We start from the raw sequence: 23,722 nt of genomic DNA, 5'->3' as shown, positions 1-23,722 counted from the left end.
TGGAGACTTAACCAACTGAGCCACCCAGGCGCCCCTGTAATGCTTTTAATTATGTTTTTTTTTAATGTGGTGAGATACACATAATATAAAATTTACCACCCTAACCGTTAAGGTTGTGTAAGAGATGGCCTCCCCATGCGTGCCTTGGGCTGAGTGGCTGGATGCAGTGGGCACATCAGGGGCTTTTAGTGCTTTAGTGCCCCGAAGCCTCCCCCTTGGGATGGTGGGCAGCGCAGGGCGGCCGGGTGGGGGCCCGCGGCATCTCGGGCTCCGCTGCGTGGGAGAGCTCACGGGCAGGAGGTCAGCGTGTGGGGCCTTCAGGACGGTCTTGGCTGCGTACAACCTGCCGATTATCGGCCTGGAAGGCCGGTGCTCTATTGGTTCCCACCTCACAGATGAGGAAACTGAGGCTCAGAAAGGGGAAGTTGCCTGCCTGGGGTCACACGCAGGTCAAGGATGCTGCTGGGACCGAGCCGGTTCTGACAGGGGAGCCCGAGCCCTTCCTTTTCAGTTCTTTCTGCTCTAAAATAAATACTAAACTTTTTTAAGGTTTATTTTTGAGAGAGAGAGAGAGAGAGAGAGAGAGAGAGAGAGAGAGAGAAAGAGGGAGATACCGAATCCAAAGCAGGCTCCAGGCTCTGAGCTGTCAATGCAGAGCCCGACACGGGGCTCGAACTCACAAACTGGGAGATCGTGACCTGAGCCAAAGTCGGACCCTTAGCCGATGGAGCCCCCCAGGCGCCCCTAAACGCTTTTATGTTCTAGAATTCCTGCGTGCTCAGCGCCACCAAAGGAGACAATAAGCACAGAGCTTAGTAATGATCAATACAAGAAAAAGATCCTTCCCCAGCGCCTTTCTGCTGCACACTTGGGGCCCTGGTCTGAAGTGGGGGCCCTGTCACAGTGGGTTTTGCATGGTGGATCCCCAGGGCCAGCCGGCCTCAGTGGTGCCTGGGGATTCTGGGGTTGGGCCCCAAGATCCGGCCCTGAAATCCTGATGGCGCTGGGCACCCCAAGTTGCTGGCTGGCGGTGGAAATGGATAACAGCACTGTTTTTGTGTCTCCCCCTCCCTTTGGCCTGAGCTGTGCTGGTAGCAAGGCTGGGACTGCTGTGGCCTCCACCCTGGGTGGAGGTCTGGAAGCAACCAGAAGGTGCTAAGGAAAGCAGGCCCACTGAGCGCTTGGGGCCTCGAAGGGCAGGATGCCTGAGCCCGGCCCTCTGTCCCCATCTGACACAAGCCCAGAGGTGCGCCAATGAGCCCTAGTGCTGGCTGCCTCATTTGCTGGCTGTGTGACTCCGTACAGCATTTACTGAGCACCTACTGTGTGCCAGGTACAGTGCTGGGCCCCGCAGACTCCAGGCTGGACTAGGAGATGTGGTCCCTGTCTCACTATCCGTCACATGGGTTACATGAGTCAGTCACCAGGCACAGCTGTGCATGGAGCCATGGAGACCCAGGCCAGGGGCAGGGTGCTGGGGGTGTGGCTCCGTCCGGGGTGGCCAGAGGCGGCTTCTTTAAGGGACACACCAAAGCCAAGAATGAAAGGGTGAGTGGGAGTCAGCAGGGGAGGGAGGGGAAGAGTGGGCCGAGCAGAAGGTACGCTGAGTGAAGGCCCTGAGCCTAGGCAAGACTTAAGCCTCAGTTTCCCCATCTGTAAAGTGGGCACAATAGTTCTTGTCTCCTGGGCTCAGTGGGACCATTGTGTGAAATTGTGCCCGGAAAGCGCATAGCTGAGTGCCTGGCTCTCAGTAGCCCCCGGTGGTGGTTGTCATGAGAACCGCAGAGGCTGGAAGGCCAGACACTTGGGTAGAGCCCCTCAAGGTCATGGGCTTCTCAGAGGCCATCTAGTTCAGTATTTCTCAACTGGAGCGTGCCTGCACCTGGGGGGGCGGGATCCGGCTGCGTCTGGGGACACGTTTAGTCGTCCTCACTTGGGAGCAGGTGCTACGGGCACCTAGCAGATGGAGGCCAGGGATGCTGCCTTTGTCCTATGGTTGCAGGGCGGACCCCCACCCCCAAGAATCACCCCCAAGAATCACCCAACCCCAAATGTCAGTGGAGCTGGTCTAAGCCACTTATTTTGCCAGCCAGCCGGGGACCTGAGGGGGCCTGCAGGGGAGGGGTCCCTCAGGCTCCCCCTCACAGGCCTGGCTCACGGGGTCCTGGCTTCCTGGGGCAGGTTTTCTGGTGGTAACACGTCTGAAGGAGAGAGGGAGGGGGCCCCGGCCTGTGGGAACCTGAGGCTGCGGGGGGGCCCTGGGTAGGGAGGGGGTGGAGTCACGCCTCTTGGTCACCCCGGGGATGAAATTCCCTGGACTGGAGCTTCATCTGGAGGCAGCAGCAACCTGGGGCGCCCGCAGTGGGGAGGGCCAGACTCAGCCAGCGGGTGGAGGGGGGACCGCCCCTTTGCATCAGACCAAGGTGTGAAAAGTCTCCGCGTCGGAGATGTGACGCTCACAGGGTGGGGTGCCTGGGGTGTCTGGGCGGCTCAGATCTGCCCCCTCCCCGGCTGTGCTCTGGAGAGGCAAGGTGCCCCCACCTTCCGATGATGAGCAGTGTTGCACAGCGTGTGGGAAGCAGACGGGGGTGCTTCCGCCTGGCCGGAGCTCTGATCCTGCGGCTAACTTACTGTGTGACCCTGAGCCAGCGTCTCTCCCTCTCTGGGCCCCCAGGTCCCTGCCAGTCCACAGAGGGTGGGAGTCCATCAGTGGCTCTCTAGCCCATCTGCAGGAAGCTCTCAAGTGCTGGCCAGGGTCCTCGGGGTGCGGGAAGAAGACACGGGACACCCAGGTCTCACTCTGCCCTTGTCTGGCAGTTCGTGGGTTCATCCGTCCATCCGTCCATCCATTCATCTGTCCACCCATGCATGCATCCATCCACCCATCCATCCATCCATCCATCTGTCTGTCCATCTCCTTGGAGATCCGTCCACGTCGCGCACCAGGGCTCATGCTAGGCAGGGGCTCTGCAGTGTCAGAGAGGTTACGGTCGATGGGCACACAGCCTGGAGGCAGACAGGATATATAGTGAGCAGGGGGTCTCCCGAGGGGTGAGGGAGCCGAGGAGGCTCTGGGGTGGGGTGGGGGGGCCTGGCCCGCATTCCCAGAAGTGACGTCGAAGCTGGGCCATGGTAGGTGAGTGGATGAGCCCCGTGAAGAGAAAGAAGCTGAGTTTTGCAGGCAAAGGCCTGGAGGCTGGAAATGAATAGCAAGTTCTAGAAAGTGCAGTTCGATGTGGAACATGGAGATGCTTGGCATGAGGAGGCTGGGCCGGCGTCAACCCTCATTGCCATTGCTTCCCCCCCACCCTGGGAATTGGGCGGGCTGGTACCCCATAAAGGCTCTCCAGGGAGGCTGTCCCTCCTGTGTCCCCACCTGCCCCCGGTTACGCCTGCGATGGGCTGGCTCTCAGCAGCTGCTCTCAGCTCTGGGGCCCCCCGCTGTGCCTTCTCAGAGAGCCGGCCCCCAGGCACCCCCACGGGGACCCCCTAGGAAGGCTTTGTCTTTATTGTTTTTCACAGTCTTTCAGGATCCATTGTGGGGCGATGGGAAGCCCAGGGGGAGGCCCCCATTGGGGGGGCCCCCACCTGCAGTGATCTGGATGGAGCCTGGAGCATGTCCCCACACGGCCCTCATGCGGGCTACAGGCCTGTCCCCTCCTCCTGCCTGGGACCTGTCCTGGTCATGGGGCCTGGAGTCACGGATCGGGTCTTGTCCCTAAAACGCTCCTTCTCCCTGGCCGTGGGTCCTGCCCAGGCCTGAAGTTGGGGCCCAGAGCACCCTGCTGGGAAGGAGGCTTTAGGGGAGGGACGGGCATGAGGCTGGGTCCCTCCTCGCACCTGCGGTGGGAGGGGCACCCGACCCCTTGCCTCCAGGCCTTCAGCTGTGACCCCGCATCCCTGAACCCACCGCGCGTGCGCGCATGCGTGGGGCTGGCGTGGCCGCTGGGGGAGGAACAGCCACCAAGGCCAAGCTTGGCGCCTGGCACGGGGTTGTGGCCACAGGTCCGGGCAGAGGGTGACATGGGGCCGCCATCCTGTTACTGAGCAGGGACCCCGGCCTCCCTGGGCCTCTGCTCCCTCCGCGTGCCCAGTGGGGGGAGACGGGGAGGGGCGCGGAGGCCTGGCCTCCTTCACGGCCTCCCGCTGGCCGTGGGCGCCCGCTCTTGCCCAACCCCAGGCGTGGAGCCCCATTCCCCTGTCCCACCTTCCCCACTCCCCCTGCCCCCACCACCCCTCATCCCTGCGGAGAGTTTTGTTTTCTTGTTGACATCTGGCCTCAGGCTGCCTGTCCCCCAGGGTCCTGTGGGTCCCTACAGGTCCTTGTGAGTGCAGCGCTCACCCAGGCCCCTTAGATCGGGCCCCGTGGGTAGGAGGGCAGCGGCTTCTCCAGAAGTTCCCTCTATGAACGGGCCCCAGCGCAGGGTGCCCGGAGTCGCCTCCCTTGACATGAGCGGAGAAGGGCACCTTCACGAGGGTCTCACAACAGACCAGTGGGGCAGGTGACCGTCTCAGCGAGCCTCTGGCCTCTTAAGTGTTCGCCTTCGACCCCCCTGCCTCAGCTCCCGCCTGGGGCTGGAGGACGTGCATCCGCCCCTCCCGAGCCTCCCTGGGAAACTGGCTTCATTGTAGGCTTGCTCACTGGCCGTGGTGGGCGTGTGGGGAGAGTGGGTTTGCAGAGAGGGGCCCAGCGAGGGAAGGGCGGGGAGCAGATAATAGCTGATCCCCTCTAGCTTCCCATCATGCTGGGAACCCTCCTCCTCCTCCTCCCTCCTCCAGCTGGGTTGCTAAGCTACGCCCAGGCGCCAGCTCATGAATTGGTTTACGACAGCTCATCTGAGTTCATAATACGAAAGATCATGTTATGGATGTTTTTTTAACGCCCGGCCCTGTGTTAAGGATGCTGCGTCTCATCTGATCCCGACAGGACAGATGGGACAGCTGTCCCTTTTTAGGGATGAGGAGATTGAGGCTCAGAGGGGTGAGGACACTGGCCCGAGGTTGCACAGCCGGCAAATGGCAAAGCTGGGTTTGGACTCCAGCGCCATGTGGCCATCGGGTGGCTGCCCGTAGCTGCAGAACCCTGGGCCGGGTGCTGGGGGTGCAGGAGGGACAAGTCCAGTGGGGACAAACCGGGGTGCCCTCCAAGTTTGCTGCCCCGCTCCTGTGTCCATTAGCACGGATCCCTGGGAACTGCCGTGGGGGAAGGGGGGTGTGTAATGGAGGAGAGGGTGCAAGCGTGTGGGAGGAGCCAGCTGCCGGCCCCATATGGTGGCTCTGCCCACCAGCCAGCCCGGGAGGGGCTCGGGGACGCTGGGGAGGCGGGCATGCCCTGGTGTAAGAATGTGACTGGGGGGGGAGCTCATTCGTGGGGGTTTTTGTTTTAGCCCCGCTGTGTGGAGTGCAGGGCTGGGGTCGGGGGGCAGGTGCTCTCTTCACCGTGTACAGATTAATCCTCACGGCAGCAAGTCTTATCTCCCTCGTCTGGATGAGGCTCAGAGAGGTGTGGTCACCTGGCCCAGGTCACACAGCTAGCCAGAGCAGAGGTGGGGTGGGCCCGTGACACCACGTCCAGGCCTGTGACCAGCACCCTGACGTGGCGCTGTCTCTTTGAACAGGACTGGGGGGGCAAGGACAGCAGCTGAGCAGGCTGGTGGTGGGGGGCACACTGGGTGGGAACCCCTGGCAGGGGGGCGATGCTGGCACCTCTCTTACCCACTCTGGCCCCGTCTGCCACCTCCAGGTACAAAGGCTTCATCAAGGACTGCCCCAGCGGGCAGCTGGATGCCGCAGGCTTCCAGAAAATCTACAAGCAGTTCTTCCCATTTGGAGACCCCACCAAGTTTGCTACATTTGTTTTCAACGTCTTTGACGAAAACAAGGTGAGCTGGGGACTGAGAGGGGCCTGCACCTGCCCCGGTGTCCCCTCCCCCATATGCTGCCCCCAGCCCCAGCCTGCTCAGCTCCTGAAGGTGTCCCCTCCCCCACAGCCTGCCCCCACCCCCTGCCTGCTCAGCTCCTGTGGGCACCCGCGGCGTCTCCACACCCACGCCCCGCGGCCAACGTTTGCTTCTGGAGAAGGAACACACACACACACACACACACACACACACACACACACACGTGCACGCACACACACATGCATATGCACTGATGCACGCACCTGCGCACAAGCGCACACGCATGCATATGACACATGCGCCACACAGAGATGATGCACACCTATACGTCTGTATGCACACATGCACGCACACACACGTACACGCATGCACGCCTGGACCTTTTTCTCACAAGCGCAAAATGCAGATCCCTGCAACTGAGGGGTTAGAGCCGTAACTGACGTTTGCTGAACGTTTACTGTGTGCCAAGCATTTTCCATGGGTCATTCTGAGTGAGGCTTTACAACCAACCCCCCGTTTTGCAGATGGGGAAACTGAGGCCCTGGGATCTTTTGTGCTTGGCTCCTTTCGCTGAGCGGCACGTTTTCTAGGCTTATCTGTGTTGATACATGTGTCCCCTCCTGGCGATGGCCGTGCTGACGTGTGGCATCTCCACCGTTGGGGGCGCCCGCGGTCCTCAGCACCCCTGGCCCACACCTGCGTTTTCCCAGGCTCCCTCGGGCTCACGGTGGCCTTTCCGTAACTAGATTTCCCCCTCTGCACTTTGGGCCCTCGATGGCTTCTGTTCTGCCATGTGTTGGCTTTCCTCCCAGGTGCCCCGAGGCTGAGGGTCACACTGCGTGGCCCTGGGAAGAGCCCTCTCCAGGCCTCAGTTTCCCTATTTGCAAAACAAACAGGTAGGACTAAACAGTTGAGGGCCCTGCCCTCCTCAAAAGCCTCTCAGGTTCTAGTTCAAAGTCAAGGGAAGGTGGTTTCCGGGCGGCTCTTGCCCAGAGGGGGGTGTGTGTGTTGGTGGTGACTTCCGGCTCTTTCTCCCATCAGATGTGGAGCTGGGCTCTGCCTTTAGCCTCAGTCCTTCTTCTGTCCTTCCTACCTGACCTGACCCATCTGTAATCCCCCCCCACACCCCATCTCTTTTCCCTTCTCCCCCAACCCTCCTCATTTGGGCGTCGGTTGGCCGTGGGTTATTTGGTACCTGCTGCTGCCCATCAGGCGCCCAAGGTCCAGCCTGACTGGTGACCCCGTGCTGACTGAGGCCACCCCACCCCTCTCTCCTGTCAGGACGGGCGGATCGAGTTCTCTGAGTTCATCCAGGCACTGTCGGTGACCTCGAGGGGAACCCTGGACGAGAAGCTGAGGTGTAAGTCCTGCCGCCCGGGTCCCGTCAGGCGGCCGCTGGCTGGTCCCAGGCTGGAGGGGGGCCAGATACGCAGGCCGGGCTGTCTGTCCAGGGCTGAGAGAGCGGCACAGATGTCCTGCCTTTCCAGGTCAGAGGAGCGTTCCTGGAGGTGGCCGCGCAGGAGGGACGTGGCTTAGCCAGGCCAGGTGGACAGATGGGGCAGGCGACAGGTGCAGGCGAGGGCCACGGGCAGTTGCTTCGAATTAGAAGCCCCAGTTCCAGCACTGGCTGCACCTCTTAGAGGAGTTCGCTGTTTTGAGGACTGGTCTCATTCATCCACTTATTCACTCATTCCCCCAACAGATTCCAGACGAACTCGGCCACGTGTCCCTGCTGGTGGGCGGGAGGCAGGGAGTCCGAGGGGGAATCCAACAGGCAGGCACCTGCTCTCACGACCGTCAGTCTGGCTCTGGGACATTGTTTTGAAAAATCCCATAAAACTGCAGCTGAGGCAGGAAGGGGTGGGTGAGGGGACAGGAGCTTAGGGGCTTAGTTGGTTAAGCGTCTGACTTCAGCTCAGGTCATGATCTTGCGGTTTGTGGGTTCGAGCCCCACATCAGGCTCTGTGCTGACAACTTGCAGCCTGGAGCCTGCTTAGGATTCTGTGTCTCCCTCCCTCTCTGTCCCTCCCCTGCTCTCAGTTGGGGTGTGTGTGTGTGTGTGTGTGTGTGTGTGTGTGTGTGTGTGCGTCTCTCTCTCTCTCTCAAAAATAAACATTAAAAAAAAATGTCAGGGGCTGGGCTGGGCTGGGGGAGAGCTGGCTGGGGCAGGAGAAGGGAAGAGAGTTCCAGGCTGGGGAACAGCATGTGTGAGGCGCCAGGGGAGAGGGTTCCATGCTGGAACACGGGGTGCCAAAGGAGCCTGGAGGGAGGATGGGAACACTAGAGCCACAACTCGCGCTCCTGGACCTTTCTGCTGCGTTGCGTTGGCAACAAGAAATGCCTGCCGTTTCTTTCTCTTTCTTTTCTTTCTTTTTTTTTTTTTTGGAATAAAGGAGGATTTTATTCATGTAAAAGCTACACCCCACCCCCATCCTGGGGGTATTATTTGACTTTCTGAGTCAGCCGTAGCTCGAAGCTGCACGATTGTGGAAGGCCAGTGGGTGGAGAGGAGGGGGCGTCATCATGGGGGTCCTCCTGGTCCCTGCCCCGCTCAACCCCGGCCTCAGCCTCCGCGCTGGCAGACCCAGAGCCCCCTTTTCTACTTTTGCTTTCCTTTTAAGTTTATTTATTTTGAGAGAGAGATCGAGAGGGAACAAGTGGGGGATGAGCAGAGAGAGAGAGAGACAGAGGGTCCCGAGCGGGCTCTGCGCTGACAGCAGCGAGCCTGATGTGCGGCTTGAACTCATGAACAGACCCCTTTGATCATGGCCTGCGCCAAAGTCAGACACTCTGCCCACCGAGCCACCGAGACGCCCCTGTTTTTTTTTTTTTGACCCTAGTTGAAATGGGGTGTGTGTTAATGTACAGCTGTCTGTCCCTCCATCCGATTGTCCTGATGGGAATCCTCCTTGCTGTAGAGTGATGAGCCCTTGGTCTCTTACGTGTGGGAGGGCCAGAGGAAGGGGCGTGGCAGAGCTGCTCGGCCCCATGGGGTGACCCCGCCCTGAGGGGCGTGGCAGCGCTGCCCCGCCCGGGATGACTCCGCCCCCCTCTGCTTGCTGGGGGTGACCCCGCCCCCTCTGCTTGCGCACAGGGGCCTTCAAGCTCTACGATCTGGATAACGACGGCTACATCACCAGGAACGAGATGCTGGACATTGTGGACGCCATTTACCAGATGGTGGTGAGCCCCCTGGGCCCGATGGGTAGGAGCGGCAGGAGGGGCGTCACATTTAGGGACAGGGCCCGGCCGCACAGCTGCTCTCCTGCCCGGGGTGAGAGTTGGCCAGGCAACGGTGGGGCGGGAGGAGACGGGGTGTTCCAGAGTGGGGAGTCCGAGGGAGAGCAGTGCGCATCCGGAAGCAGCCGAGATGTGGGCGGCAGGGTTTTGGCCGGGAACCCACCGCCCACCTTGCCTCCCCCTGGCAGGGCAACACCGTGGAGCTCCCCGAGGAGGAGAACACCCCCGAGAAGAGGGTAGACCGGATCTTCGCCATGATGGACAAGGTGAGTCCGGTGGGGAGACGGGTCCTCGGCAGCGTAAGGCGTCGGGGGTGGGCGGGCAGTGCACAGCGGACCCTTATAAACGCACAGGTGTCCGGGGCGGTGGCTTGGCCTGCTGAGTCATCCACTGGTCGGCACCTGTCCCCATCAAATGCCCACAGTGTTAAGTAAGTTTGTTGACACTTTTTCTCCCCTCAACTAAGATTCTTTGTTTTTTAAGTTTATTTTTGACAGAGAGAGAAAGAGAGAGAGCACAAGCAGGAGAGAGAGGGGCAGAGAGAAAGGGAGACAGAGGGTCCGAAGTGGGCTCTGCTCTGAGAGCAGAGAGCCGGATGTGGGGCTTGAACTCAGGAACCGTGAGATCATGACCTGAGCCAAAATCAGACGCTTGACAGACTGAGTCACCCGGGAGCCCCAGCCTCCACTAAGATCCTTAACCTTTTTCACTTCTTGCCATGGGCGCCTTTGACGTACTGGCGAGGTCTGTGCGGGTCTCAGGATGATTTTCAGTGCATCAAATCAAACCCATAGGATCGAAAAGGAAGCTAATGATTTTGGGTTACAGCCACCAAAATATTTTTTATTTTATTTTATTATTTTGTTAATCTTTATTTTAGAGAGGGGGAGGGGCAGAGAGAGAGGAGACAGAATCTGAAAACAGGCTCCAGGCTCTGAGCTGGCAGCACAGAGCCCCACTGGGGGCTCGAACTTATGGACCGTGAGATCATGGCCCGAGCCAAAGTCAGGCACTTAACCAACTGAGCCACCCAGGTGCCCCCAAAATATTTTTAAAAAGGATCTCGTGGTACAGCATTATTTGGACTGCATTATGGAGTTATGAAATAAGAACGCATAGCAGCGAGCGTAACTGCCCCACAATTTCAAGGGGGTGCTAGGCACTCGTGATCCTGCAGTAACTGTGACGTGTTATGTAAATACCCAGGAGCTGCATGGGTGACAGTCACAGTCACTGCTAGTTCTGTTGGGCGTTGCCACCTACTGTCATCATGGAAAGAAAAGCTAAATCTCAGTTAGGAGTTAGTGAATAGAGGGTCACCCGGATGGCTCAGTTGGTTAAGCGTTTGACTGCCTCGCGTCTTTATCTTGCGGTTCATGAGTTTGAGCCCCACATTGGGCTCCAAGAAAATACCACAGAGCCTGCTTGGGATTCTCGGTCCCTCTCTGTCTGTCCCTCCCCAGTCTGCGCACATGTGCACACACTCTCTAACCAAACAAACAAACAAACAAAAAAGACCTCTTTTCTCCCATCTGGACTCACAAATCTGCTGAATTCTAGCCTCTAACCCTGGGTTAAGAAATCCCTGTTTATATCAAGTTTTTTTTTAAAGTAAAATAACTCTGTTTTTTCTTTTAATGTTTATTTGTTTTTGAGAGAGAGAGAGAGAAAGCAGGGGAGGGGCAGAGAGCGAGGGGGACAGAGGGTCCGAAGCAGGCTCTGCACTGAGAGCAGAGAGCCCAACTCAGGGCTTGAACTCACAAGCCGAGAGATGACCTGAGCTGAGGTCAGAGGCTCAACTGACTGAGCCACCCAGGCGCCCCCAGGTTCAATGCTATTGAATGCCCAGGGCACACACTTCTCTTGAATCCCCCTGACTCCTGTTTCCCTTACTTAGGGAAACAAAGCCCGTGGCCCACCCAGCCCGTTGTAAATTCTGCCTTCCCCAGTTAGGTGACCGGGCCTCAGTTTCCTTCCCAGCGAAAAGGGGGTAAGAGCAGCAACTCTTTGTAGGGTGGCCACGAAGAGCCCATGAGACCAAGCGTGCACACTAGCAGTGTATCCACGGGGCCTGCAGTGTGCAACCCTCCTGCCTCACTGCGCCATAGGAGCTCCCATTACTGCCCACATTCCCTGGGGACAGGAGGGTGGCTGGTCTTCAGGCCTTTTTTTTTTTTTTTTCCTCTCACAAATTTCCTTGCTAGTTCCCCCAGGGGGAGGGATTCTGGCCCAAATCACCCCTATCCGGAGAGACCCACTCAGGTCCACACGGTCTCCTCCCAGGTCTCCGGGGTCCCCTATAGGCTGCTCTGGGAGTGGTTTACTTTTTTTATTTTTTTATTTTTTATTTATTTTTATTTTTTTAAATGTTTTATTTATTTTTGATACAGAGATATTTTTTATTTTTTTAAACTGTTTCTTTAGTTTTTTGGGTTTTCTGGCTTTTAAAAAAATTTTTTTAGTGTTTGTTTATTTTTGAGACAGAGAGAGAGACCAAGCATGAGTGGAGAAAGGGCAGAGAGAGAGAGAGGGAGACACAGAATCGGAAGCAGGCTCCAGGCTCTGAGCTGTCAGCACAGAGCCCAACACGGGTCTTGAACTCACGGATCATGAGGTCATGACCTGAGCCAAAGTCAGATGCCCAACCAACTGAGCCTCCCGTGCGCCCTGTTTCTTTAGTTTTAAGAGAGAAGGAGAGAGAGAGCGCAAGCAAGCGAGGGGCAGAGAGAGAGGGAGACTGAAGATCCAAAGCGGGCTCTGCACTGACAGCACAGAGCCCCATGTGGGGCTCAGACTCACAGATCGCCGAGATCATGACCCGAGCTGAGGTTGGATAGATGCTCAGCTGACTGAGCCCCCCAGGCGTCCTCTGAGAATCATTTAGATCCCCTTCAAAGCGTGACCCCAGAGAAAGGCACTAGGCTCTCAGCCCTTTGGAATTAACTGCCATTTATGGGACTTCATCACAGGGATAATAAGGATGGAGTTAGGGACACTTTGCGCCTCTTAGGCTCCCAGAGCAGTTGGCCCGGTGCCCCGAGGAAGCCGTGTAGTTATCCCTCCTTCCCAGGTGAGGAAACCCAGGCCCAAGGAGGTGGGTCACGTGCCCAAGGTCACCGTGGCAGGAAGTGCCCAGGTCTGTCTGAGGCCCCACCCCTCGTACCTAGCGAGCTGCACTGCCTTCAGCCCCCCCCCCCCCCCCCCGACAGTCCCGGGCCGGGCTTGGGCAGGGGATGTCCGGGGTCTGGCCCCAAAGCCCCTATCCCAGGAGCCTGGGTGTCCCTCCACTGTAGCTGTCTCTCTCTCTGCCTGCAGAATGCCGACGGGAAGCTGACCCTGCAGGAGTTCCAGGAAGGATCGAAGGCAGACCCCTCCATCGTGCAGGCGCTGTCCCTCTATGACGGGCTGGTATAGTCCAGGGCCCAGAGCCGGGGTGAGTGGAGGGGGGACCTGGGGCCCGGGGGAGGGGGGGGCCGAGGGGGGAAGCCCCAGTCAAAGGACACCTAGGATTGGCAGGTAAGTACTGGGTCCCCTGGCAGTACTTGGGGCTGTCCAGCCGGAGCCGAGCTAGTAAGGAAGTGGCCTGGAGGTCAAGTTCAAATCTACTGGAGCGCCTGCATTTAGACATTTTTATATGCCCAGATTCAGCCCGAGAGTTTGCTTGAATCAGTTTCCCTGGATTGAAATCGCTTTGAATGACAACGTTGTCGGCCAGGACCAGGGTCCATGTGGAGCTGCCGGCGGAGTCCGGCTCCCGGCCTCTCTTGTTCGTGACTCAAGTACGGTTTCTCCTTTTATGCAGGCGGGTTTTCTGGAAGTGTTAGGCCATCGCTCGAGAGACACCTCTCTTCCTCCTTCTTCCTCGATCTCTCCGACCTCTTCTCTCCGCCCCTTCTCTGTTATAGCCTCCACATTGTGCCACAGAGGGAATTCCAGGCAGGCCCCAAGCTCGGCTCAGAGCCTGATGCGGGGCTCGATCCCATGACCCTGGGATCGTGACTCCAGCCAAAATCTAGAGTCAAAAGCTCAACCGACTGAGCCCCCTAGGCGCCCCGAAATTCACGTGGGTTTTGTAGATTGCTCACATATCTATCATCCTGCTAATGTCACTTATCAAATCGGAGAGTCGGCCTTTGATTCTTTGGGACTTAGAATTTATTTCTTTCTCTGTTTCTTTTCCGTCATCTCTTTCTTTGTGCTGCTGGCTGGCCTTCCAGCACAGTGCCCCCTAGGGGGTAGAGAAGATGAGCATTCCTGTCTGAACTCAGTCTTGGGGGAAAAATTTCAAGAATTGACTATTAGATTAGTTAATTTATAATTAATTCGATAATTATTATTAGGATGTCTGGTATAGGTCTTCTGTTGAAAGGTTTTTATCAGATTTAGAAAGTTTCCCTTTCTAGTCTGCCAGGAGTTATTTTTTATTTTATTTTATTTTATTATTAAAATTTTTTTAATGTTTGTTTATTTTTTGAGAGGGAAAGACAAAACACGAGCAGGGAAGGGGCAGAGAGAGAATGGGAGACACAGAATTGGAAGCAGGCTCCAGGCTCTGAACTGTCAGCACAGAGCCCGATGTGGGGCTCAAACCCATGAACCACGAGATCATGACCTGAGCCAAAGTCAGATGCTCAACCGACTGAGCCACCCAGGCGCCCTCCTAAGAGTTGATTTTTTTAAAAATCACAAACAGTGGGGTGCCTGGTTGGCTCAGTCAGAAGAGCGTGCCACGCTTGGTCTCAGGGTCATGAGTTCGAGCCCCACACTGGGTATAGAGATAACTTAAGTAAATAAAACAATAATCATGAATAGCATTGAATTTTATAAAAAGCTTTTTCTGCGTCAAGATGCTCATCTGATTTGTCTCTCTGTTTGGTGGTTGACCTGAGGAATGGCACTGATTGGTGTTTGAATGCCAGGTCGCCTTTGAGTTCTCACTGTGTCACGCTTTGTATGTATTATCAGATCTGATTGGCTGACTCTTTCGGAGGTTTAGGCTGTTCCAAAGCTTTTATGATGTTGATGACGGTGATGATGATGATGATGGTTTCACACAAGAAATCCTTTTCCATTGAAGAGACATCACAAAGTAGGTTGAGGGGCCCTGACTGGCTCCGTCAGGTGCAACATGTGACTCTTGATCTCACGGCCGTGAGTTTGAGCCTCATGCTGGGTATCTCTAAAAATAAAATCTTAAAAAAAAAAAGAAAAAAAATATCTTGAAGAAGGAACACCTCCATACAAAAAGTTTATTTTTAAAAACCTTCATGTATTTCCCCAGAGGTAACCACAGTGCGCGTTTTTGCGTCCAGAGTGATTCAAAAAGAATTGGGCACTCACAGACACTGAATCCTCAGTAACTGGGTCACATGGGGACAGGTAATCAAACCCGTGTCTACAGGAATCTTCACGTCGCTTCTCCAATCTCAGAAGCACCCCGTGTGTGGCTCCGGGTCCCCCGGTGCGGGTGATCCATTGCGTCGTTTCCCAGAGCCCCCTTTTGTGTGTTTCTGATACCAGCGGCCTCCTGGCGACTGTCACGTGACAGCGCTGCTCTGTGTCCCGCAGGCCCTGGAAAAAGTGGTCCAGACCTACGTTCTGGATGCGTCTGTCCCCCGAGGAAGTCACATGGTGTCACTAGTCTCTCCACGGCCTGCGATTATTTTGGAATTGCCTAATTGTTTTCGTCTCACGGTTTTCTGCGAATACATATGTGTTTGTATTTCCGCAGCGGCAGTGAACTCACAACCATATGGTGGTGGTTGGTTTTTTGTTTTTGTTTTTAACGAACTTATAGGGAATGTTTATGTTTTCTTTTGGCACCTCAACACTAAGAAAAGAGATTTCTTTAATAGTTTTTTTTAGTGTTTATTTTTGATAGAGAGCGGGGGAGGGGTAGAGAGAGAGGATCTGAAGGGTCCTCTGTGCTAAGAACAGAGAGCCTGACGCGGGGCTTGAACTCACGAACCCGTGACATCATGACCTGAGCCAAAATCAGACACTTAACCAACCAAGCCACCCGGGCGCCCCAAGAAAAGAGATCTTTATCATATTTTACCCGCTTGGCACAAAGTCTATGTCCTGCTGTGTCTACACTGCCTTTCCTTCACGCCTCACCGGCCACGTGGCGGCCAAAGAGATGTTACTTGATCTTCTTGATAAGTTTTCTCACACAACCTTCCTGTAAGTTTGCCCTGAAAATGACCTTCTTCCTTTCCTCAGGCTTGTCCTCAAACCTACTGGACAGTAATTACGTCCAACTCGTGTTCCATCATTTCTGTGATTTACTTATTTATTCGCAGATTCCTGATGTATCATAATGGTAGGTAAGCTCCTGCCATAGACTTCACTGAACTACTGGGGGACCAAACCTTGTCTGTTTTCCTGCATCTGTAAAAATGTTCGAGGCCATCATTTTTAATAGCCGCATAGTATTCTGCTGTGTGGCTGGGCTGTCATTTACCCAGGCCTGTGCTTGGGACACTTAGGTTGTTGGAAATCGTAAAGTGGATTTTGTTGTTATTGCTATTATTTACTTATTTATTTTGAGAGAGAGAGAGAGAGTGTGTGAGCAGGGGAGGGACAGGGAGAGAGAATCCGAAGCGGGCTCCAGGCTCCGAGCTGTCAGCACAGAGCCCGACGCGGGGCTCAAACCCATGAACCGTGAGATCATGACCTGAGCCGAAGTCGGATGCTTAACCGACCGAGCGTCCCAGGCGCCCCCCCAAAAAAACCTTCTCAGTGACAGGCAATGATAGAAGGAATGGTGTGATCTCATTACCCATCGCCCAGCTTCAGAATCACCAACCTTGTACCATCTCTGCCCTCCATGCTCACCTTCAATTCGTAGTGGTTCTTTTGAAGCAAATTCAAGACATTATATCATTTCAGACATAAATATTTCATGACGTATTTCAAAAAGATAACATTTTTTACAAAATCCATAATAGCAAAAACAATCAGTAGTAATTCTCTACTACCCACCCCCACCCCTCTGTCTGCAGCTCGTCTTCCCATTTCCCGTGACCTCGCAGTGTTTTGTTTATTGGAAACAATCTGAATAAATTCCACCTATTGCAATTGGTTGATAGGTCAAGTTCATTGTAATCTGTCTCCCCCTCCCTTTTTTTTTTTTTTTGCTTGCTATTTGTCGAGAAACATGTTCCGTGGAGTCTCCTACCTCTGAGGTTTGCCGATTGTGCTCCGCAATCGTGTTTTTTTTTAATGTTTTGTTTATTTTTGATACAGAGAGAGACAGAGCATGAGAGGGGGAGGGGCAGAGAGAGGGAGACACAGAACCGGAAGCAGGCTCCAGGCTCTGAGCTAGCAGTCAGCATAGAGCCTGATGCGGGGCTCGAACCCACGAACGTGAGATCTGACCTGAGCCGAAGCCGGAGGCTTAACCGGCTGAGCCACCCAGGCGCCCCCGCAATTGTGGTTTTAACACGTCCTTTGGTTTCCTGTTCTTCCCGGAAACGGGCAGTTAGCTCAGCCGGCTTACCCGGCACTCACCTTGACAACACTTTTGACAAGAGCGCCTCCCGCGCTGGGCTGCGCGTGTCCCCCGGGCAGCAGGTGAGGTCTGGTGGCGTCGGCCGCCGCTGGTGATGAGCCCTACCCTCATTCACTCACTCGGTCGGTCGGTGGTGTTCCACAGCTGTCCGTCCTTCGCGGTGAGCTTGGTTATGTCTGTCCTGGGAAACTCCCCTCATCGACTCCGCGGTTACTGCCCAGCCTCATTTATCATAGGGAAAGCAGGATACTCCATTCTTCCTCTCTTTCAGAGGAGATGGATTTCTAACATCCTTCAGAGGTGACCGGTCGTGGGTTGATGGACTTAAATGCATTCCGTGGGTTGCATCACGCCTGTGGTTCTAACCCGCAGATACAATCCTGGGGATCGGAAGAGCTCAGGCCGCCACAGAAGGCAGCCCATGTGATGGGACACTTAGCCGGGCGCCACGGCGTTGGCATGGAGGGGGGCGCGGGCCTCCCGCTGGGTGACTCTTCTGTCACCTGCACCCCAGCAGCCACCCCAGCTCGGGTCCCGTGGGGACATCCTGCTCCACCAGGGTCACCGCCAGCCAGCTGCTGGCTGGCCCGGCTGACGCTTTACGGTCATCTCAGCAGATCCGGGAAATGACCCCTTTTGGGTCAGACACCTACACCGGTGCGTTCGGGCAGCAGGGACCTGTGATTCAAGCGGAGCAGTTACGGGAAGGGTCTGTGGCCGCCGCTGACGGCAGCCACAGTGCAAGTCTCCAGGCTGCCGTTTTCTTTTTTTTTTTTAATTTTTTTTTAATGTTTTATTTATTTTTAATACAGAGAGAGACAGAGCATGAGAGGGGGGGGGGCAGAGAGAGAAGGAGACACAGAACTGGAAGCAGGCTCCAGGCTCTGAGCTAGAGCTTAGCACAGAGCCTGACACAGGGCTCGAACCCACGAACGTGAGATCTGACTTGAGCCGAAGCCGGAGGCTTAACCGACTGAGCCACCCAGGTGCCCTCAGGCTGCCGTTTTCAAACATCCTGAGGCGAAATTCACATGACACAAAATTAACCATTGTATTAAAAAATTTTTGTAAGATTTTTTTTTTAAAGTAATGTGGGGCTTGAACTTACAACCCTGAGATCAGGAGTCGCACGTTCTACTGACTGAGCCAGCCGGGCGCCCCGATATTAGCCATTTTATTTTATTTATTTAAAATAGGTGCCACATCCACTTTGAACTCAACCCTGAGATCAATATCTGAGCGGAGATCCAGAGTCAGATGCCGGGGACGCCTGGGGGGCCCAGTCGGTTAAGTGTCTGACTTCGGCTCAGGTCATGATCTCAGTTTGTGAGTTTGAGCCCCGCGTCAGGCTCTGTGCTGACAGCTCAGAGCCTGGAGCCTGCTTCCCATTCTGTGTCTCCCTCTCTCTCTGCCCCTCCCCAACTCGTGCTCTGTCTCTCTCTCTCAAAAATAATAAATAAAACATTAAAAATTAATTAATTAAAAAGTCCAGTGCTGAACCGACAGAGCCACCCAGGCACCCCCAAAACGAACCATTTTAACGTGAACAATTCAGTGGCATTTAGTACATTCACAGTGATGTGAAATCACCAGTTCCAAAACGTCTGCATCTCTCCAAAATAAAACTCCATATCCAGGGGCGCCTGGTTGGCTCAGTCACATGAGCATCTGACTCTTGATCTCAGCTCAAGTCCTGATCTCAGGGTTTGTGAGCTTCAGCCCTGCATCAGGCTCTGCGCTGACTGTGCGGATCCTGCTTGGGATTCTCTTTCTCTCCCTCTGTCTCTCCATTCCTCCCCGGCTTGTGCACTCGCTCCCTCTCCCTCAAAGTAAATAATTATAAATAAAAAAACCAACTTCGTATCCATTAAGCAGTTTCTCCCTCTCCTCCCCCAGCAAGCCCGCTACAGCCTTCTGTCTCTATGGCTTTGCCTACTTGGGACATTTCATATCAAAGAAATCTTTCATATAAATGCAGCTTGTGGCTTTTGGCATCTGGGTTTTCACTTAGCGTAACGTCTTCCAGGCTCACTCACGTTGCCGTGGGTGTCGGGACCTCATTGCTCTCTTTGGCTGAGTGAGACTCCACTGTCTGGACGGTCCACAGTTTAGCTGCTTCCCCATCGATGGACACCTGGGTTTCCACCTTTTGGCCACTGTGGACAATGCTCCCGTGAACGTGGGTGTGCAGAGATTTGAGTCCTCAGTTTCGGTTCTCTGGAGTATACCCCTAGATCCTATGGTAACTGTGCTGAGCTTTTTGGGGTTCCACCGACCGTGTGCCACGGAGGCTGGCCATCTTGCGTTCCCGCCAGCGACGGTGAGGGTTCTAATCTCTCCACACCCTCACCGACACGTGGGACAGCCCTGTGTTTTGAGGATAGCCATCCTAGCTGGTGTGATTGTGGTTTTTTTGTTTCCCTGGTGACTAATTCCCTCGAGCGTCTTCTCCTGTGCCCCTTGGCAATGCCATGCATGTTCTTAATGGCTGCAGGCGATGCAATCCTACAGCTGAGTCCTCGTTTATCCAACCACCTCCCAGACGGTGGGCCCTGAGCTTGCCCCCTCCCTTCTTATTTTGCTATTCCAGAGGATACTGTGGGAAACGCCTTGTTTGTTTCGTGAGGAGAAGTACTAAGCACCAAGCAGGTGGACCAGAGGGTACGCAAGCTGAAGTTTAGGACTTCTGACGGAATGCAACCCGCCCTCTAGGTGACGTCCTGCGGGCTCTGGGGGCCACGTGTCCCTGGCAGCCGGCCTGCACCCGTCTCCCCTCCCTGTGTCTTCCAGATGCCTGGGAACCGTACACCCCCTCCCGCGCCAGGAGGCCACCTCCGCCCCCGACACCGCCCTCCTGTGTTCGTTCACCCGGCGTTTCTCCGCATCCACACCCGGCCGGGCTGCCCTGGAACCGCGAAGCCCGGCTCTCCTCCCCCGTGCCCTGCACCCACCGCCGCCTGAAGCCACTGGCTCCAATTGCCAACAACCTCTGCTTGTCCGGATGCCAACACGAAACGGGAAAGGCTACAGCCCTCTGCAAAACTGAGGACCGGCTGCTTTGCAGGCAGCCTCTGGGTCCTTCCTGCTCTTCTGTACGTGTGCTTTTTTGTTTTTTATTTCGAACAGACATTGACAAAGGAGAAAAAAACCCAACTACCTTCTGTCTAGAAGATACAGACTGACAGATGGGGAGAAGCCTACCGTAGACCTCAGAGAACACTGCCCCCCCGCCTCGGCCGTCCTCGGGCAGCCCGAGAGGCCACGGGGAGTCACGGCCAAGGCCACGGTGTGCTCGGGTGTTGGGGGGCCTGCCCAATTCACGTTGCCTGCATCCCATCCCCGAGCAGCGAGGTCACCTGTGTGGCAGGGATGATTCACGATGGTGACGGTTTTTGTGTGTGTGATAACAGTATTGTGCTTTTTGTGGGGAAAGTGAGGGTTTTTTTATACATATATAATGGATATCTTTTATTTATTGGTTGTTAATGTTGCTGCTGCCTCATGTGTCCAAAGCTCCCAGGGATGCGGGGCCTACCGTTTACGGGCGCTCACCCTCACCCACCTGCGCTCCAGAGGACGGTGGCCTGCAGCGGCCAAGAAGCCAAAAAACTCTTTTTCTTTTTCTTTTTCTAATTTTTTTTTCGGATACTGTGCTCGATGTTTGGAGAGGGGAAGGGTGGGTTTCTTAAATGGCTAATGCACTGTTCCCCCGGCCCGAACGCCTCCTTCCTGAACGCCTTTCCTCTCCTTCCTGGTCACCCTCCCCATTCCGTTCCTCTTCTGGGTCCACAGCATCTTTTCCGAGGACCCACCAGGGACATCTTTTGGTTTCTCCACTCTTGCTTTGGCATTTGCAGCAGCACGGAGACGGGGAGCCCGGAAGGTGGGATGGGGTATGGAAGGGCAGGTGGGGGGAGGGGAAGGGCACTCCTGGCAAGCCGGCGAGCCGACAAACCCTCCTTGGTGGGTTTGGAAGAGAGTCACTCAGCTCTCTCGCACTTGCTTTTCTGCCCGCCTGTCTGCCTCATCCAGTAGATCTCATGGCCTCCCCCTGCCCTTTCCTCTCTCAGCTCAAATGCTGGGAGGGAGGGCAGGAGAGAAGGGAGCAGACAATCCCAGTTTGTTTCTGCCTGCTCCTCGGGGCCGTGGCCCATGTGCGCTCCTGGGAAGCTTCTAACTCTGCCTGCCGCTGTGACCGCGTGCCCCCAAACTGCCACCAGGAAAGTCAGATGACCTTGGGCCGGAGGCTGGCACCCTGCGGCTGGCCCTTCCTTGCTCTGTGGTTGCAGGCAGCCCCCTGCCCTCTCTGGGCCCCGGCTGCCCCAGCTCGGAACCAGGAGGCTTGGTCCGGTTGATCTGGAATGTTCTCTGCCATGTGACACTGTCTGATTGTAAGCCTTGGTTTCCTGCATTTATGATTCTGCGACACGGGCACGGTCCGAGTCACTCTGCTGTCTCTTGGCACAGGCCTTCGGGGAGGTGGCAGCCACGAGTGGTTGAGTGGGATCAGGTGGCCTACCTTGTTCTCTCTGCCTCTCCTCCTGGTCCCCCCGGGACTCTTGAGCTGTCTTTTTTTTGGCCCGAGCTCGTCCTCTTCCAGGGAGGCCTCCTGGAGTGAGAAGCAGCCTCCCAGACTGTTCAGGGCCAGGCTTGAGTCTCGAATGCTCACTTCTTTGCAAAGTCAGCAGCTTGTCACCTTCCCTGCTTGCCCGGGCCCCAGGAGAGGAAAAGCCGGCCCTCGATTCTCACTTTGCATTGCCCTTGGTTCTCACTTTGCACTTTCCCAGGAGGCCAGAGCGTCCGACAGACCCTCACTCTGCCAGTGCAGCCGGCCGGACGGCTCACCTCATCCAGACTCCTTCCTTGCTCAGCCGAGCCTAGGGCCGCATCCCGCATCCTCTGTAAGCCGCCAGCCCCCATGGGTCCGGGGACCACTTCGATTCTCACAGGTGACTTTGCAGGCTGGGCTCCTGGAGATGAACTTAGTGGCCTGGGGTCAGGAGTGGGGGCTTCTCCATATTGCATTCCTCCCCCCAAAACCCCTCCCCCAAGCCTTGATTTCCATCTGTGTCCCTGGGGGCAGAGCCATCCGTTGCACTGCCCGATGCTAGAGGCACCATCTGGGTAAGGGACTTGAGTCCCCCGGGGTTCTGCATGTGAAGGATCTTTCAACTCCCAGGCATCAATGGAGCCGCCTGCAGGGCCTTCCTCCCACCTTCTTGCCCTTTGGACTTTTTGTTTGGAGCCCCAGGGGTGGCCTTTGGCCTTAGCAGGCATTACTGAGGACCTTTGGGTCGGTGCCTCCGGAGACAGCCCAGAGCTGCGGGGAGGGGCTTGTTCGGCAGGGCGCTAGGCACTGGCCATTTGTGCCTGAGGTGGCCAGGCAGGGACAATTATGTCCCCTCCTCTCACCAGGCCTCTAGATACGGAAACCTGAGCAGCTGTGGGCCTCTGTCCCCGGCACCGATTTCCGCCCCCAGGCCCAGACTGGTCACGTGCTGCTCTCTGGGGATTCCAGACCCACTGGAGGCTGGGCTCTCGGGCCCTCTGCTGGCCCTCCCTCCGCGGCCCTGGCCTCTTCCTCACAGCGCCCGTCCCCCCCCCCCTCTGTGTTGATGGCACTGAGCAGAATGACAAGACTTCCTGATATTTAACCAGGCCATGTTCAATGTCAAGGCAAACGCGTGTGTCCTTCTTTCCCCAACTTCCTAGACGACACCCGCGCTTTCGGGAACACGTCTCTTCTTTGAGGGGAGGAAGGTCGGGGGGTGCCCTAGACGTCCGGGGAGAGGCGGGAGAGAGTCCCTCTGCGGACCCAGCGCAAAGCCAGCCGATGCACAGCCTCGCCTCGGCGCCTGCGGGATCCAAGGGGACGCGGGCGCGCCCCCTGGTGGCCGGGAGCTGCAAAGGCCTGTGGGGACGCCCTCCGGCCAAACAGGAGCTCGGAGGGAGGGGGGCAGCGGGAGGTGCGAGGTGCTCTGGGCTCCAGCCTCGAGTTATTGGCAGTTTGTCTCCCAGATGCCGCCCCTCTAGGTCTCCCCCAGGGACAGCAAGTTCATTAGCATATGGGCACCGTGATGGGAAGCCTTGCCCTTCACCCTTTTTTTAATATCTGCGGAAATAAACCCAATGGTTGATTTTTGAATGAATAAAAAGGCTTTTGTTGAATAAACAGCTGGTACCATCTTCTGTCTTGGCATCTAGGCTCAGGCTCTGTCTACCGCCCAGGCCTGGGACAAGCGCAGAATCCGCCTCCCCTCGCCCCACAACCTATACAGTCCCGTTTTCCCGGCATCCACTCAGTGGCCCTAGGCTCCAGGGACAGCCACACGCCGAGACTCGGGGCAAGTCGCTCCTGCTCAGTTCTTCTGTCCCTCAGATGGAAGCAAGTCTCTGCTTGGCCCTCCCCCCCACCCCCAGGGCCAAGAGGGGGGCCGGGAGTGGGCAGGAGCGTTGTGATCAGAGCACCTTGCAGAGGTGGAAGGCCAGTGGGACGGTCTGAATGGTCATGTCCCTGCCCCTCATCTGGAACCTGCAACTTTGTAAAGGAATTTGGGCAACTCTTAAAAAAAAAAAAAAGCACTGTTTCCTGCCTATGGTTGTCTTTCTGTTTGCCTTTCCAGTCCCCTCTGAGCCTCTTTTTTGGGCTGCTGTCCTGTCTGAATCCGCTGGTGTGTGTCTCTGGGGAAGACGCAAGCCCTTGGCCTGGCGGTGCCAGTGGGGGCGGGGCGAGGCCCCAGGGCGGACGCAGCGTGGCCACGCCTCCTCTCGTGCTCCCGATGTATGTCTTCCATGTCATGCAAATTAAACGCGCTTCCTGACTTGTCGTTGCCTCCCTTGTGTGGACCTGTTGCTTTTGTCTGTTTCTGTTCTTTTTCATTTCATCATAGGCCTCCTCCTCTTCCCGTGATTTTCTTTCCCTCGCTTTGGGGGTTGTCTGCCCAGCTCGCCCAAGGCACAGAGTGTGCGAACCGAGAGCCTTGGGCGTAACGATTGAACCAGAGCATGAAGGAGCGTTGTGGGAACCCCAGGGCTCCACGGGGCGGCCCCCCCCCCACGAGTCACCCCC

General features: G+C 56.1%; 1 protein-coding gene across 1 annotated transcript in view; it reads left to right on the top strand.

Moving 5' to 3' along the window:
- Positions 1–23,474, top strand: part of NCS1 (neuronal calcium sensor 1) — a 30,336-nt gene extending 6,862 nt beyond the window's left edge. Inside the window, exons 4-9 of the mRNA XM_029921061.1 lie at positions 5,744–5,882; positions 7,182–7,260; positions 8,995–9,083; positions 9,329–9,406; positions 12,456–12,573; positions 19,444–23,474. Of these exons, the coding sequence (XP_029776921.1) occupies positions 5,744–5,882; positions 7,182–7,260; positions 8,995–9,083; positions 9,329–9,406; positions 12,456–12,554 (484 nt within the window). The 3' untranslated portion in view covers positions 12,555–12,573; positions 19,444–23,474. The remainder of the gene's footprint in view (positions 1–5,743; positions 5,883–7,181; positions 7,261–8,994; positions 9,084–9,328; positions 9,407–12,455; positions 12,574–19,443) is intronic.
- Positions 23,475–23,722: the final 248 nt, after the last annotated feature.

The sequence above is a fragment of the Suricata suricatta genome, chromosome 13, assembly GCF_006229205.1.
Source record: "Suricata suricatta isolate VVHF042 chromosome 13, meerkat_22Aug2017_6uvM2_HiC, whole genome shotgun sequence".
Lineage (NCBI taxonomy): Eukaryota > Metazoa > Chordata > Mammalia > Carnivora > Herpestidae > Suricata > Suricata suricatta.
This window is presented reverse-complemented; position numbering and strand designations above follow the sequence as displayed.